At 37.3% G+C, this 17,849-nt stretch overlaps 1 protein-coding gene across 2 annotated transcripts in view; it reads right to left on the bottom strand.

Moving 5' to 3' along the window:
* The window catches only part of RBL1 (RB transcriptional corepressor like 1), a 70,280-nt gene that overhangs the window by 23,016 nt on the left and 29,415 nt on the right, over nt 1-17,849 (bottom strand). For both annotated transcript variants that reach the window (XM_059037972.2, XM_059037973.2), the window contains exons 14-16: nt 17,303-17,435; nt 13,283-13,549; nt 11,510-11,721 (exon numbers count right to left, since the gene is read on the bottom strand). In XM_059037972.2, coding sequence (XP_058893955.1) covers nt 11,510-11,721; nt 13,283-13,549; nt 17,303-17,435 — 612 coding nt within the window. The remainder of the gene's footprint in view (nt 1-11,509; nt 11,722-13,282; nt 13,550-17,302; nt 17,436-17,849) is intronic.

Raw genomic sequence — 17,849 nt, 5'->3', positions numbered from 1 at the left:
CTAGGTAGAAGGATTAAGAAATATGTCATTAAGTAATACTTGTGGGGCTTCCCTGGTGGCACAGTGATTGGGAGTCCACCTGCCAATGCAGGGGACATGGGTTTGGGCCCTGGTCCGGGAGGATCCCACGTGCCGCAGAGCAGCAAAGCCCATGTGAACAACTGCTGAGCCTGCACTCTGAAGTCCACAAGCCACAACTATTGATTTCATGCTCTGCAGCAGGACAGGCCACCGCAATGAGAGTCCCACGCACTGGGGCAAGGAGTGGCCCCCACTCGCTGACACTGGAGAAAAGCCCACATGCAACAATGAGGGCCCAACGCAGCCAAAAATAAATAAATAAATAAAATAAATTTTTTTAAAAAAGTAATACTTGTTAAGTATCTTTTACAAAGCTAATCCAATGCCTTAAAGGTACACATACTCTGGAAGGCTTCTAACAAAAAATTCACAGTAAATTCTACTCAGGCATAGGATATCAGCATCACACTGAGTTCAGCATGGATAACATCTGCAATTCACTCAAGAAATGGTTATTTTGAACTCATTATAGATATGGACATTTCAATTCCCTTTTAGGGTAAAATTTTTATAGCTTCTAAGTAGGCTATAATTAAAAGGACAAACTAGATTCTGAAATAAATTCAGAACTAAAAATTTATAAATAAAGCCTTATTTTTGTCAATCTTAGATTCATTATCAAAGGCAGCAATTTGTCATTTTCAAAATTAAAAATAGGGAATGAATGGAGAAAATACTACATTTGGAGCTCTGCTTTTAAAACAGGCCTTAGGCACAAGATGTAGGCAGGAGTAGAGATGGTGGGACAGAGTAGAGAAGGCCGTGGGAGGTGGTAAAAAGGGCAAGTGTCTCAAGAATTATTCTAAGCAAGACTAGATAGAGGAAATAAACAAATTTGCATGAAGAGATAATTTGAAAAAACAAAATGAATTTCTTAAAAATTTTAAGCCTTAAACCCTAATCATAATGCTAGAAAGAAACAAAAAACAGTGCCTTTTTTTTTCATTTACAATTTTTCAGAATGGGCTAGATAGCCACTAGTTATAGGGTAGACTGGAGAGGTATCTTCCAATTCTGGGATTTATTTTAGAGAAGCGGCATGTTTGGTCACAAATATCTGATTAACATGTCTATCTTATCAGAAGCTTTATGGTGCTTATAAAAGCTAGGCAGGATAAGCTGAAATTATTTCTATGTTAAATCTTTGCATTAATACTAAAATAATTTAGGCATTATAATGAGAACTGATCAATTCGTAAAAAGTAAAAAACTAGATTTATGATAAAAATTATGTAGACTCCCAGCAGTATCCCACCAATCTTAATAATGAATCTTCAGTAACTTAAACTTATCCATAAGATCCAATGTACCTGTCCCACAATAAATTCCAATCTAAAGCAATATAACACAATGGAGTTCCTGTGAATTCCACAGGATGGCCAACTGCTTAATCAAAGTTATGTAAAACAAGCTAGCAGGAAATGGAATTAAAACTCTCTGAGCCTGAGTCCAAACATAGCTCATCAAGATCATAATGTTCTTTTAGAATGTCAAATATGTTTTTAAAAAGGCTAAAGGTACATTACCTGATACTAAAGCTAAACAAAGACACTCTAAGAAAAGAAAACTACAGACCAATATCTATTATATTGATGTGAAAATCCTCCACAAAACCCTAGCAACTGAATGGAACATCATACACTAAAAGGGTTATACACCATGACCAAGTAGGAGTTATTCATGGAATGAAAGGATAGTTTAACATATGAAAATCTATCAGTGTAATATACTACATTAGCAGAATGAAGGGAAAAATGATATAATCATCTCAAAATTTGATGCAGAAAAAAAGAATTTGAAAAAATTCAATACCCTTTTGTTACAAACTAGGAATAGACAGAAACTACTTCAACATGATAAATACCATATATGAAACATCCATAGCTAAGATCATACTCAAAGTAAAACAATGAAAGCTTTTCCTCTAAGATCAGGAACAAGACAAAGATGCCCAATTTCAGTACTTCTATTCAACACCATACTAGAAGTTCTAGCCAGAGCAATTAGGCAAGAAAAAGAAATAAAAGGCATTCAGATTAGAAAAGTAGTAAAACCATCTGTCTGCAGATGACATGACTTTATGTGTAGGAAACCCAAAAACCCTGGAGTCCATAAAAAATGGTAGAACTAATAACTGAATACAGCAAAGTTGCAGGATATAAAATCAACACACAAAAATCACTTTTATTCCTATACCATAAACAACAAACAATCCAAAAATGAAATTAAGAAAATGATTCCATTTACGATAGCATGAAAAAGAATAAAATACTTGGGAATAAACTTAACCAAGGAGGCAAAAATTTGTACACTGCAAACTGCAAAGCATTGCTCAAAGAAATTAAAGAAAACATAAATAAATGGAAAGACATACTATGTTCATGGACCGGAAGACTTAATATTGTTAAGATGTCAACACTACTCAAAGCAATCTACAGATTCAATATAATTCATATTAAAATCCCAAAGATCTTTGTTTTTTTTTGCAGAAATAGAAAAAAATCCATGTCAAGGGACTCTGAATAGTTAAAATAATCTTGAAAAAGAAGAACAAAGTTGGAGGTCTCACATTTTCTGATTTCAAATCTTACTACAAAGTTACACTAATCAAAACTGTGGTACTGGCATGAAGAGACCAATGAATAGAATACAGAGCCCAGAAATAAACCCTCACATATATAGTGATGAGTAACTTGACAAGGGTGTCAAGACCATTCAATGGAGAAAGGCAGTCTTGCCAACAAGACTTACTGAGAAAACTGGATATCCACATGCAAAAGAATGAAACTGGGTCCTTACCTTATACCATATATAAAAATTAACTCAAAATGGATCAAAGACCTAAATGTAATTTCTAAAACATAAAAATCTTACAAGAAAACATAGGAGAAAAGCTTCATGACACTGGAATGTGCAATGATTTCTCAGATATGACTGCAAACAGAACAAGACAACAAAACAAAACATAGATAAATTAGACTTCATCAAATTAAAAAACATCAAAAGACTCTAATATATAACATAGCGAAAAGGCAACCCATGGAATGGGAGAAGATATTTGCAAATGATGTATCTGATAAGGAATTAATATCCTGACAATATAAAGAACTTCTACAACTCACCAATAAAAACTCAAAAAATGGGCAAAGAACTTGAATAGACATTTCTTTGAGGAAGGTAGGATTGCCAAAAAGCCCATGAAAAGATGCTCAATATCACTAATCATCAGGGAAACGTGAATCAAAACTACAGTAAGGAGATAGCTTCAAGATTGTGGAGGAGTAAGACGTGGAGATCACCTTCCTCCCCACAAATACATCAAAAATACATCTAAATGAGGAATAGCTCCTACAGAACACCTACTGAACGCTGGCAGAAGACCTCAGACTTCCCAAAAGGCAAGAAACTCCCCACGTACCTGGGTAGGGCAAAAGAAAAAAGAAAAAACAGAGACAAAAGAATAGGGATGGGACCTGCACCTCTGAGAGGGAACTGTGGAGGAAAAGTTTCCACACACTAGGAAGCCCCTTCACTAGTGGAGATGGCAGGTGGGAAGCTTTGGAGTCACAGAGGAGAGCGCAGCAACAGGGGTGCAGAGGGCAAAGCGGAGAGATTCCCGCACAGAGGACCAGTGCCGACCAGCACTCACCAGCCTGAGAGGCTTGTCTGCTCACCCACTGGGGCAGGTGGGGGCTGGGAGCTGAGGCTCGGGCTTCAGAGGTCAGATCCCAGGGAGAGGACTGGAGTTAGCTGTGTGAGCACAGCCTGAAGGCAGCTAGTCAGCCACAGCTACCCAGGAGGGAGTCTGGGAAAAAGTCTGGAACTGCCTAAGAGGCAAGAGACCATTGTTTCAGGGTGCACGAGGAGAGGGGATTCAGAGCACCGCCTAAACGAGCTCCAGAGATGAGCGTGAGCCGTGGCTATCGGCGCGGACCCCAGAAATGGGCATGAAACGCTAAGGCTGCTGCTACAGCCATCAAGAAGCCTGTGTGCAAGCACAGGTCACTATTCACAACTCCCCTCCCGGGAGCCTGTGCAGCCCACCACTGCCAGGGACAACTTCCCCGGGAGAACACACGTTGTGCCCAGGCTGTTGCAACATTATGCTGGCCTCTGCTGCTGCAGGCTTGACCGCATTCTGTACCCCTCCCTCCCCCTGGCTTGAGGGAGCCAGAGCCCCCTAATCAGCTGCTACTTTAACCCCATCCTGTCTGGGAGGGAAACAGACACCCTCAGGCGACCTACACGCAGAAGTGGGGCCAAATCCAAAGCTGAACCCCAGGAGCTGTGCTAACAAAGAAGAGAAAGGGAAATCTCTCCCAGCAGCCTCAGGAGCAGTGGATTAAATCTCTACAATCAAACTGATGTACCCTGCATCTGTGGAATACCTGAATAGACAATGAATCATCCCAAAATTGAGGCAGTGGACTTTGGGGGCGACTATAGACTTGGGGTTTGCTTTCAGCATCAAATTTGTTTCTGGTTTTATGTTTATCTTAGTTTAGTATTTACAGCTTACTATCATTGGTAGATTTGTTTACTTGTTTTTTTTTTTTTTTGGTGGTTATTCTTTTAAAAATTTATTTTATTTTTGGCTGCATTGAGTCTTCATTGCCACACGCAGGCTTTCTCTAGTTGTGGTGAGTAGGGTCTACTCTTCGTTGCAGTGCACAGGCTTCTCATTGCAGTGGCTTCTCTTGTTAAGGAGCATGCGCTCTAGGCAGGTGTGCTTCAGTAGTTGTGGCTCACAGGCTCTACAGCGCACGCTCAGTACTTGTGGCGCATGGGATTAGTTGCTCCGCGGCATGTGGGATCTTTCTGGACCAGGGCTCGAACCCGTGTCGCCTGCATTGGCAGACGGATTCTCAACCACTGCACCACCAGGGAAGCCCTAGATTTATTTATTGACTTAGTTGTTGCTCTCTTCCTTTTTCATATATATATATTTTTTTCCTTTTTCTCCTTTTGCATGTGTATGCTTCTTTGTGTGATTTTGTCTGTATAGCTTTGCTTTTGCCATTTGCCTTAGGGTTCTGTCTTTTTTTTTTTTTTTTAGTATAATTTTTATCACTTATTATAATTGGTGGATGTGTTTTTTTGGTTTGGTTGCCCGTTTCTTTTTTTTTTACTTTCTAATTTTTTTATTTTTAATAATATATTTTTTATAACTTTATTTTATTTCTCTTTCTTTCTTTTTTTCTCCCTTTTCTTCTGAGCCATGTGGCTGACAGGGCCTTGGTGCTCCAGCTGGGTGTCTGGCCTGAGCCTCTGAGGTGGGAGAGCCGAGTTCAGGACAATGGTCCACCAGAGACCTCCCAGCCCCACATAATATCAAATGGTGAAAGCTCTCTCAGAGATCTCCCTCTTAACGTGAAGAGCCAGCTCCACTCAATGACCAGCAAGCTACAGTGATGGACACCGTATGTCAAACAACTAGCAAGACAGAAACACAACCCCACCCATTAGCAGAGAGGCTGCCTAAAACCATAATAAGGTCACAGACACCCCAAAACACACCACTGGATGCAGTCCAGCTCACCAGAAAGACAAGATCCAGCCTCATCCACCAGAACACAGGCACCAGTCCCCTCCACTAGAAAGCCTACACGACCCACTGAACCAACCTTACCCACTGAGGGGCAGAAACCAAAAACAACGAGAACTATGAACCGGCAGCCTGCGAAAAGGAGACCCCAAACACAGTAAGTTAAGCAAAATGAGAAGACAAAAATACACAGCAGATGAAGGAGCAAGGTAAAAACCCACCAGAGCAAACAAATGAAGAGGAAACAGGTAGTCTACCTCAAAAAGAATTCAGAGTAATGATAGTACAGATGACCCAAAATCTTGGAAACAGAATGGAGAAAATACAAGAAACGTTTAACAAGGACCTAAAAGAACTAAAGAGCAAACGAACAATGATGAACAACACAATAAATGAAATAAAAAATTCTCTAGAAGGAATCAATAGCAGAATAACTGAGGCAGAAGAACAGATAAGTGACCTGGAAGAGAAAATAGTGGAAATAACTACCACAGAACAGAATAAATTAAAAAGAATGAAAAAAATTAAGGACAATCTCAGAGACCTCTGGGACAACACTAAACGCACCAACATTCAAATTATAGGGGTCCCAGAGGAAGAAGAGAAAAAAAAAGCGACTGAGAAAATATTTGAAGAGATTATAGTTGAAAACTTCCCTAATATGCTTAAGCAAATAGTCAATCAACTCAAGGAAGCACAGAGAGTCCTATACAGGATAAATCCAAGGGGAAACATGCCAAGACACATATTAATCAAATGATCAAAAATTAAATACAAAGAAAAAATATTAAAAGCAGCAAGGGAAAAACAACAAATAACATACAAGGGAATCCCCATAATGTTAACAGCTGATTACTCAGCAGAAACTCTGCATGCCAAAGGGGAGTGGAAGGACATATTTAAAGTGATGAAAGAGAAAAACCTACAACCAAGATTGCTCTACCCATCGAGGATCTCATTCAGATTTGACGGAGTAATTAAAACCTTTACAGATAAGCAAAAGCGAAGAGAATTCAGCACCACCAAACCAGCTTCACAACAAATGCTAAAGGAACTTCCCTAGGCAGGAAACACAAGAGAAGGAATACACCTACAATAACAAACCCAAAACAATTAAGAAAATGGTAACAGGAACACATATATTGATAACTACCTTAAATGTAAATGGATTAAATGCTCCAACCAAAAGACACAGACTGGCTGAATGGATACAAAAAACATGACCCGTATATATGCTGTCTACAAGAGACCCACTTCAGACCTAGGGACACATACAGACTGAAAGTGAGGGGATGGAAAAAGATATTCCATGGAAAAGGAAATCAAAAGAAAGCTGGAGCAGCAATTCTCATATCAGATAAAATAGACTTTAAAATAAAGAATGTTACAAGAGACAAGGAAGGACACTACATAATGATCAAGGGATCAATCCAAGAAGATATAACAATTGTAAATATTTATGCACCCAACACAGGAGCACCTCAGTACATAAGGCAAATGCTAACAGCCATAAAAGGGGAAATCGACAGCAACACAATAATAGTAGGGGACTTTAACATCCTACTTTCACCAATGGACAGATCATCCAAAATGAACATAAATAAGGAAACACAAGCTTTAAATGATATATTAAAAAAGATGGACTTAATTGATATTTATAGGAAATCCCATCCCAAAACAACAGAATACACTTTCTTCTCAAGTGCTCATAGAACATTTTCCAGGATAGATCATATCTTGGGTCACAAATCAAGCCTTGCTAAATTTAAGAAAATTGAAATGGTATCCAGTGTCTTTTCCGACCACAATGCTATGAGGCTAGATACCAATAACAGGAAAAAAATGTGAAAAATACACACACATGGAGGCTAAACAATACACTACTAAATAACCAAGAGATCACTGAAGAAGTCAAAGAGGTAAGCAAAAAATACCTAGAAACAAATGACAATGAAAACACAACAACCCAAAACCTATGGGAGGCAGCAAAAGCAGTTCTAAGAGGGACGTTTATAGCAATACAATCCTACCTCAAGAAACAAGAAACATCTCAAACAAACAACCTAACCTTACACCTAAAGCAATTAGAGAAAGAACAAAAAAACCTCAAAGTTAGCAGAAGGAAAGAAATAATAAAGATGAGATCAGAAATAATGTAAAAGAAATGAAGGAAAAAATAGCTAAGATCAATAAAACTAAAAGATGGTTCTTTGAGAAAATAAAGAAAAATGATAAACCACTAGCCAGACTCATCAGGAAAGAAAGGGAGAAGACTCACATCAATAGAATTAGAAATGAAAAAGGAGAAGTAATAAATGACACTGCAGAAATACAAAGGATCATGAGAGATTACTAAAAGCAACTATATGCCAAAATGGGCAACCTGGAAGACATGGACAAATTCTTAGAAAGGTATAACCGTCCAAGACTGAACCAGGAAGAAATAGAAAACATGAATAGACTAATCACAAGCACTGAAATCGAAACTGTGATTGAAAATCTTCCAAAAAACAAAAGCCCAGGACCAAATGGACGCACAGGAGAATTCTAGCAAACATTTAGAGAAGAGCTAACACATATCCTTCTCAAATTCTTCGAAAATATAGCAGAGGGAGGAACACTCCCAGACTCATTCTACGAGGCCACCAGCACCCTGATACCAAAACCAGACCAAGATGTCACAAAAAAAGAAAACTATAGGCCAATATCACTGATGAACATAGATACAAAAATCCTCAACAAGGGCTTCCCTGGTGGCACAGTGGTTGAGAGTCTGCCTGCCGATGCAGGGGACACGGGTTCGTGCCCCGGTCTGGGAAGATCCCACATGCCGCGGAGCGGCCAGGCCCGTGAGCCATGGCCGCTTAGCCCGCGCGTCCGGAGCCCATACTCCGCAACGGGAGAGGCCACAACAGTGAGAGGCCCGTGTACAGCCAAAAAAAACCTCAACAAAATACTAGCAAACAGAATCCAACAGCACAGTAAAAGGTTCATACACCATGATCAAGTGAGGTTTATCCCAGGAATGCAAGGATTCTTCAACATACAGAAATCAATCAATGTGATAAACCATATTAACAAACTGAAGAATAAAAACCATATAATCATCTCAATAGATGCAGAAAAAGCTTTTGAAAAAATTCAACAGCCATTTATGATAAAAACTCTCCAGAAAGTAGGCACAGAGGGAACTTAACTCGACATAAGAAAGCCATATATGACAAACCTACAGCCAACATCCTTCTCAATGGTGAAAAACTGAAACCATTTCCACTAAGATCAGAAACAAGACAAGGTTGCCCACTCTCACCACTATTATTCAACATAGTTTTGGAAGTTTTAGTCACAGCAATCAGAGAAGAAAAAGAAATAAAAGGAATCCAAACTGGAAAAAATAAGTAAAACTGTCACTGTTTGCAGATGACATGATACTATATATACATAGTGAATCCTAAAGATGCTACCAAAAATCTACTAGAGCTAATCAATGAATTTGGTAAAGTAGCAAGATATAAAATTAATGCACAGAAATCTCTTGCATTCCTATACACTAACAACAAAAAATCTGAAAGAGAAGTTAAGGAAACAGTCCCATTTACCACTGCAACAAAAAGAATAAAATGCCTAGGAATTAACCTACATAAGAAGACAAAAGACCTGTATGCAGAAAACTATAAGACACCGATGAAAGAAATCAAAGAGGATACAAACAGATGGAGAGACATACCATGTTCTTGGACTGGAAGAATCAACATTGTGAAAATGACTATGGTACCCAAAGCAATCTACAGATTCAATGCAACCCCTATCAAACTACCAATGGCATTTTTCACAGAACTAGAACAAAAAATTTCACAATTTGAATGGAAACACAAAAGACCCCAAATAGCCAAAGCAATCTTGAGAAAGAAAAACAGAGCTGGAGGAATTAGGCTCCTTGAGTTCAGACTACACTACGAAGCGACAGTAATCAAGACAATATGGTACTGGCACAAAAACAGAAATATAGATAAATGGAGCAGGATAGAAAGCCCAGAGATAAACCCATGCACCTATGGTCACCTTATCTTTAATAAAGGAGGCATGAATATCTAATGGAGAAAAGACAGCCTCTTCAATAAGTGGTGCTGGGAAAACTGGACAGCTACATGTAAAAGAATGAAATTAGAACACTCCCTAACACCATACACAAAAATAAACTCAAGATGGATTAAAGACCTAAACGTAAGGCCAGACACTATAAAACTCTTAGAGGAAAACATAGGTAGAACACTCCATGACATACATCATAGCAAGATCCTGTTTGACCCACCTCCTAGAGAAACAGAAATAAAAACAAAAATAAACAAATGGGACCTAATGAAACTTAATGCCTTTGCACAGCAAAGGAAACCATAAACAAGACAAAAAGACAACCCTCAGAATGGGAGAAAATATTTGCAAATGAAGCAACTGACAAAGGATTAATCTCCAAAATATACAAGCAGCTCATGCAGCTCAATATCAAGAAAACAACCCAATCCAAAAATGGACAGAAGACCGAAATAGACATTTCTCTAAAGAAGATATACAGATTGTCAACAAACACATGAAAGTATGCTCAACATCACTAATCATTAGAGAAATGCAAATCAAAACTACAATGAGGTTATCACCTCACACCAGTCAGAACGGCCATCATCAAAAAATCTACAAACAATAAATGCTGGAGAGGGTGTGGAGAAAAGGGAACACTCTTGCACTGCTGGTGGGAATGTAAATTGATACAACCACTATGGAGAACAGTATGGAGGTCCTTAGAAAAGTAAAAATAGAAATACCATATGACCCAGCGATCCCACTATTGGGCATATACCCTGAGAAAACTATAATTCAAAAAGAGTCATGTACCGCAATGATCACTGCAGTTCTACTTACAACAGCCAGGACATGTAAGCAACCTAAGTGTCCATCGACAGATGAATGGATAAAGATGTGGCACATATATACAATGGAATGTTACGCAGCCATATAAAGAAACGAAATTGAGTTATTTGTAGTGAGGTGGATGGATCTAGAGACTGTCATCAAGAGTGAAGTAAGTCAGTTACCACAAAAAAAAAAAAAAAAAAGAGGGAAGTAAGTCAGAAAGAGAAAAACACTTGTATTTCACAATATTGTGAAACACCCTCGTATGTTGCTAGCAGGAATATAAATGGTGCAGCCACTGTGGGAAACTGTATAGCATTTTCTCAAAAATTAAATTTAGAATTACTATTCCAGTTCTGTATATATTCAAAAGAACTGAAAGCAGACTTGGATACCTGTACACCAATGTTCATAGCAACACTATTCACTCACAATAACCAAAAGGTAGAAACAACCCAAATGTCCATCTATAGATGAATGGATAAACAAAATATGGTATATACATACCATGGAATATTAGTCAGTCTTAAAAAGGAAGGAAATTCTGACCATGCTACAATATGGAAGAACCTTGAAAACATTATGTTAAGTGAAATAAGCCTGTCAAAAAAGGACAAATGTTATATAATTCCACTTATATGAGGTACCTAGAGTAGTCAAATTCATAGAGACAGAAAGTAGAATAATGGCTACCAGGGGCTGGGGGTGGGGGGAAGAAATGAGGAGTTACTATTTAATGGGTACAGAGTTTCAGTTTAGGAAGATGAAGAAGTCTGGAGATGGATGGTGGTGGAAGCTGCACAACAATGTGAATGTACTAATGACATTTAGCTGTACACTTAAAAGTGGTTAAAATAGTAAATTTCATGTATATTTTACCACACACAAAAAAAGAAGGCTAAAGCTGCCCTCTGTTACTCAATCTTTCTTGCATTGATTAAAGGAGACCTTTTTAGATGCTATAAAAACACGTACCTTTCTATAAAACAGTGCTAAGGACCCAGTTCTCTTTGGTTTGCTTATTCCAACTGAATGTACCTCTTGTGCTTTAGTCAAATGGGTCTGTTTTGGAGAAGCACCAATTAATGACTGAGCCGTAAGTGATACAGGACTCTCAACTTTGGACTCCTGAGTTGTATTCATGGAAATTGGTATCAGTGTGATCTCTCCAGCATCATTTGCAATACCTGAATGTACAAGCAAGAGTTCTTAGTTTTAGAAATGTGTCCCAGAAAAGTTGTCACTTCTTCCTTTCTTGCTTCCTTCCTCCCTCTCTCCCTCCCTTCCTTCCTTTACTATCTATCTATCTATCTACCTATCTATTTATCTATCTATCTATGCATAGGAATATGTTAGAAGAAAGCCACAAAAATAGTAATGCTAGGTTATGATACTCTTATTTTCTATTTCTGCTCTGAAACAATGACTGTTTTCTTTTGAGCTCTAAAGGAGATGTTTTTAATCAATAAACAAAATTCTTGCTTAACGCACTTATTTGTAAAACTCAGATAAGAAAATAAAATAAGTCCTAACAAAGAGGGTTGTAAATTTATAAAATGTGAAAATTCAAAAAACAGTGCAGGCATACCTCAGAGATATTGCAAGTTTGGTTCCAGACCACTACAATAAATTGAGTATCATAATAAAGTGAGTCACATGAATTTTTTGGTTTCCTAGTGCACATAAAAATTATGTTTATACTATATTGCAGTCTATTAAGTGTGCAATAATAGCATTATGTCTGAAAAACAATCAACGTACCTCAATTAAAAAATATTTTGTTGCTAAAAAAATGCTAATCATCATTTGACAACACAGGGTTGCCAGAAACCTTCAATTTGTAAAAAAAAAAAAAAAAAAAAGTAGTATCTGTAAAGCGCAACAAAGTGCAATAATACTAGGAATGCCTCTATAGGTTCAAAACAAAGCAAAAGGGTGGAGCACAGAGGATCTTTAGGGCAGTGAAACTATTCTGTATAACAGTATAATGGTAGATATGTATCATTAGACATTTGTCAAAATTCATAGAATGTACAACACCAAAGAGTGAACCCTAATGCAAACTATGGACTTGGGGTGATAATGATGTGTCCATGAAAGTTCTTCAATTGTAACACGTGTCTCCCTGGTGCAGGATGTTGATGGCACGGAAGGCTCAATTTTGCCATGAACCTAAAACTGCTCTTAGAGAAAAAAAGTATGGGTTCAGGGACTTCCCTGGTGGCGAAGTGGTTAAGAATCCACCTGCCAATGCAGGAGACACAGGTTTGATCCCTGGTTTGGGAAGATCCCACATGCCACGGAGCAACTAAGCCTGTGCGCCACAACTACTGAGCCTGCACTTTAGAGCCCGCAAGCCACAACTACTGAGCCCATGCACCACAACTACTGAAGCCCACGTGCCCTTGAGCCCACGAGCTGCAACTACTGAGCCCTCGCGCCGCAACTACTGAAGCCCGTGTGCTGCAACTACTGAAGCCCACACACCTAGAGCCCGTGTTCCGCAACAGGAGAAGCCACCGCAATAAGAAGCCTGTGCGCTGCAATGAAGAGTAGCCCCTGCTCCCTGTAACTAGAGAAAGCCCGTGCACAGCAATGAAGACCAAACTCAGCCAAAGAGGAAAAAAAAGTATACAGGTTCAAGAAAAAATACTGGAATAATAAGACCTGTGATCAATCCAATAAGACATTTCTTAAATTTTCATCCAACTCAGAAAAAAATATAAAATAAATGCATCAAAATGTTACCATGCAACGGGATTGTAACTTTATGTCCTGTTGTCCCTGTTACTATGGCTGTGGCCATTGTTAGAAGACTTTGCCCAGGTGAAATCGATATATTTTCAGCAGTAATGCTTGAAGAAGGAGCAATTTTCAATTTTGTTCCTTCTGTTATGATCCTGTCCATAAGCATTTCCTTTGGGGGGTCTTCCCCAAAAAGTCTTCTCTTAGCACTCCCAGCGGTAGGAGAACTGTAGCGTTCATGGACAGAAATTGGAGACAATGGTTGCGTATCTAATAAAGAAAAAAATTTATAACAGTTTGACATGTATTCCAAAATAATAAGTCAGGTTTACTCACTCATTTGACAAATAAGAGATTGAGTTACTATGCTAATAACATGGCCTCTGTCCTCATAGAATAATCGAGTCTAGTGGGAGAGAGAAGAATGAAGTAAATCTTAAAATAAAATTATGAGAGCTCACCTTCCTGGTTTCTTGAACCTCTGCCTATATTAAAGAAGCAAAATATTAAGGGTAAAGTAGAAGGTGAGAGGTAGAATGTGGTGACTGCTAAATTTCTAAAGTAGTCCAACTAGCTTCTGTCTCCCAATCTCATCTAGTAAATAACTCCTGATTAGGAGGAAAAATCAGTGATTTGGTTCACAATTTTGCCTTCGCCACATGCCCACACTTCAGTTTAAGGCAGTAGCTGTGGCTTTCTGATTTAGTAGAGGCAGAATCATCTTTTATAAGTCCACTAGAAGATAAAGATGAGTAGAAGTGTTATGACTCTGCTTAATTTGCCTTAATCTGAGGCATTAGTGTGTTGATCAAAAAGAAAGTAAGGTACGGATTAAACCTCTTTTCCAGTGCTATCCTTCTGTAGAAACTGCTCTCCTTTCCATCTCCACTAGGTGCAAAGCCTCTCCTAGCCAATCCTACATCTTTTCCCACCATTTCCCCCCTACTTCCCTCAACCCTCTGTTTCTTTACAGGTATATAACATGTTTTTAAAGTAAAAATATTTCACTAATTATTTTTACAATTACTAGATAATTAGACAGCCATGTCATCTATTTTCAAAACATGTTTAAAAGGTATAAAATACTTGGCAATAATTTGACAGCTCTCTGTATTACTGAGGTAAGTGGGGAATAGTCATGGTTTAATAAAAATCTCTCCATAATTCTGGAGGTTATAAAAGCAGCTCTGACTTCAGTCTTAGTAAAAAAGTGGAAAGTTCTATTGTAGCTCCCATCACCCCTTAACAGAAGTCTATCTGGATACCTTATATCTAAGAAAACCAATGCAGCCCTTTAATCTGACTTGGAATGTTCAGAGCTGACATTTCAAGGGAAAACTCATGTTATAGCCATGAAGTTAGCTGAAAGCCCCTTGAAATGATTCTCTGCCTAGCACAGTACTGGAAAAGCTTCAGTAGACAATAAAAACTTAACAAATATATAAGTTAATAAATTGTCTTTTTTTTCTCCCAGAGTCAAGGCTCAATATTATTGTTTTCTAAGGATTTTCCATTATTTGATTCTCTTGCCTGAACCCCATAAGAAAATACCTTTTTCTTTTAATTATAAAAATAATATATCACCTGAATGTTCACAGCAGCGTTATTCATAAAAGCCAACAAGTGGAAATAATCCAAATGTCCATTAACAAATGAATGAACAAACAATATACAGTATATCCATACAATGAAAAATTATTCAGCATAATGAAGTGTTGACACATGCGACAACATATATATACCTTGAAAACATAAGTAAAAGAAGCCAACCACAAAGGTCACATATTATATAATTCCATTTATATAAAATGTCCAGAACAGGAAGATCCATAGAGACAAAGAATAGATTAGTAGTTCCAGGGTCTTGGTAGAGGAGGAAATAGAGAGCAATTACTATTGGATACAGGTTTTTTTTTTTGGGGGGGATGATAAAAATGTTCTGGAATGAGATAATGATGATAGTTGTATAGTCTTGTGAATATACTGAATTGTATATTTTAAAAGGGTGAATTTTATGGGATGTGAATTATATCTCAATTTTTAAAAGCTCACTGAAAAAACTCAAACAATACCAAAAAACTGTAATGAAAAAGGTAACACTCAAAATTCCACCACCAGGACAGAATTATATTTTAGTGACCATTTCTTCATTATCTTAGTTCTGAGATCTCTAGCTAGGCTGCAAACACACACACACACACACACACACACACACACACACACACACACACACAACATATATTATATATACATACACATTATAGTCAGATACACACACACACATACGCACAGAGTTCATGCTTTGTACTGTTAAAGTATTCATGAGTTTCAGTTATCATTAGCATAAATTAACGATAGCCTTAACAAAAAGGTTCAGATTTCAGTTGCCATGGTATATTAACTGTGAGTAAGTGCATAAACTACAAACTTTTCCCATGAGGATTTACATAAATCATTGTGTGAAAAATAGATGTGCATCATGATCAGTGACCAATCCTGTTACTTCTTTCAAAGTCTGTTGGTGACTGTTCAGGGCAAATCTGCTGGTTCAATTCATGCAGGCAGCAAAGCATATGGTTATGTTGTCTCCTTATTTCCCAGTGATAAACCCACATTTTACAAAATAGACAAATGAAAATAGACAAATGAAAGAGGGAATGGCCCCCCCAAAAAAGTGAAAGTTCAACAAAGATATGAAAAGTGATAATGCTGAAAGTGAAATTAAAATTGTTAATGAAGTTACAGAAGAAACAGTTGACCCTAGGAATGTTGACACTGCTGCTATTCAAGAGATTAGATATACAGCCAGAAGAACTGTGTGAAGATGAGACTTATTGATATAAATGTGAAAAGTTGTTAAGATGAATAGGATGAAGACATCCAACAGGAAATTATGATGGCAAAAAACTTCACTTTAAAGGAACTCTCAGAAATATTTCACAACACTGAAAGCACAAAGGATAAAATGTTAAGAGCTGGTCCAAACTTAGAAAGGAACACAATTCACCAAGGCACAGGAAAGAAGCTCACTCAGTATTGTAAGTTATATGAGAAGAAAGTGGCAAGCACCATTTAAACTATTCTTTATGACTTTTTAAAAAACAAAACACTTTCATTCTCAATGTTTCCAATGTTTTAAACTGTAGTGTACTAAGTAAATATTTTTACTATTTTAAAATTTCTTTAAATATTAATAATTGACAGGAAGAGTTTTTAGGTTTGACAAGATTTTTAAAGGTCATAAAACAATCCTAGTTATTCCCCTTGCTTAATGAAGATTGTTTTGCATGCACAGCATGCACATTTTTATGACCTACACTACGTGTAAAGCAAGACACACACACAGTTATAGTCCAAAAGTGGGTCTTGAGCTACCTTACTATGTAACCTGAATACCTGTACATCTGAGGGTTATTCAGGGATACTGTCATCAGAAGATTTTAAGTGATTTTTTTAAATCCAAGAGTTAAATAATCCAGAAGATGCACACATCAGTTTGCTATATCACAAGAGAAAATAAAGAATAATGCACTAAAATCTTCCTATTAGTAAGGCTCAAATGAACTATTTTGAGAGAGTATAGATAAGTAATTTATTAGATGAATTTAAGTATCCCCAAAAGTTCTTTGTTCTGCTTTAAACGTTTATTTTTCTTTAAAGACATAGAGATGAATAATATAACTTTTGTCACATTTGGAAAAGTAGGTATTTAGCTTAAATAGTTTTCCATTAGCATTGAGGAAAAGTTGTGTATATTTATGAAAAAGCCAAAATACTATTTCTACAATAATAGACTTTGCAATTAAAAAAATAGATTAGATTCAAAATCAGAGTGGAAATCTTATTACTTTAATATAAAAAAGTATACAATGAGCCACACAGGGTGTTGGCATAAACATTAATCCCCTTTCAAATCTTGATAAAAAAATTGTATTTCTTAATAATATGTTAGGCAAGACTTGTAATTTTCTCTAAAAAAAGATCTTTGTTATTTTTTCATTGTTTTACCAATGATGAACCTACCCTTTCGAAGACTCCCACTGTCAGTCCGAACTTCTTTGACCCTTGGATGCATTAGAGGAGACATTGGCATCATGGGAAGATGTCCCTGTACATTTCCCCCATTTCCTGTTTCAAAATTATTTGGGAATATAACCTGTAGAAAACAAAAACCCTCTGCTTTAAACACAGATAAACCCACTGATCAAAACATAACAGAAAAAATGAGAAAGAAAGTCTTCTTAACATTTTTACTGTTTTATTTCCCTGTCCTTCACAAAATATACCAACTTGCATAAAGTGCTCAATAGTAAACATTGTTAAAGATATGTAAAGAGTTCCTCTCACTTAATCTTATAATATATCTAGTAAAGTTTACTGACCACTAGAAGTAAACCTATGAGGTAGGCACTGCTATTCTTCACTTATGGATGAGAAAATTGAGGCTCAAAAATGTGAAATCTGCCCAAGGACACACTACTACTAAATACTAGAGCAAGGGCTTCAACCCAAATCCTTCTCTTTTAAGTTCATAGCTTTTTTTCCACTTCCCAATGGATTCCATAATGGA

This window comes from Kogia breviceps, chromosome 14 (assembly GCF_026419965.1).
Source record: "Kogia breviceps isolate mKogBre1 chromosome 14, mKogBre1 haplotype 1, whole genome shotgun sequence".
NCBI classification, from domain to species: domain Eukaryota; kingdom Metazoa; phylum Chordata; class Mammalia; order Artiodactyla; family Physeteridae; genus Kogia; species Kogia breviceps.
The sequence above is the reverse complement of the archived record's forward strand: the minus strand, read 5'-3'. Positions and strand labels throughout refer to the sequence as shown.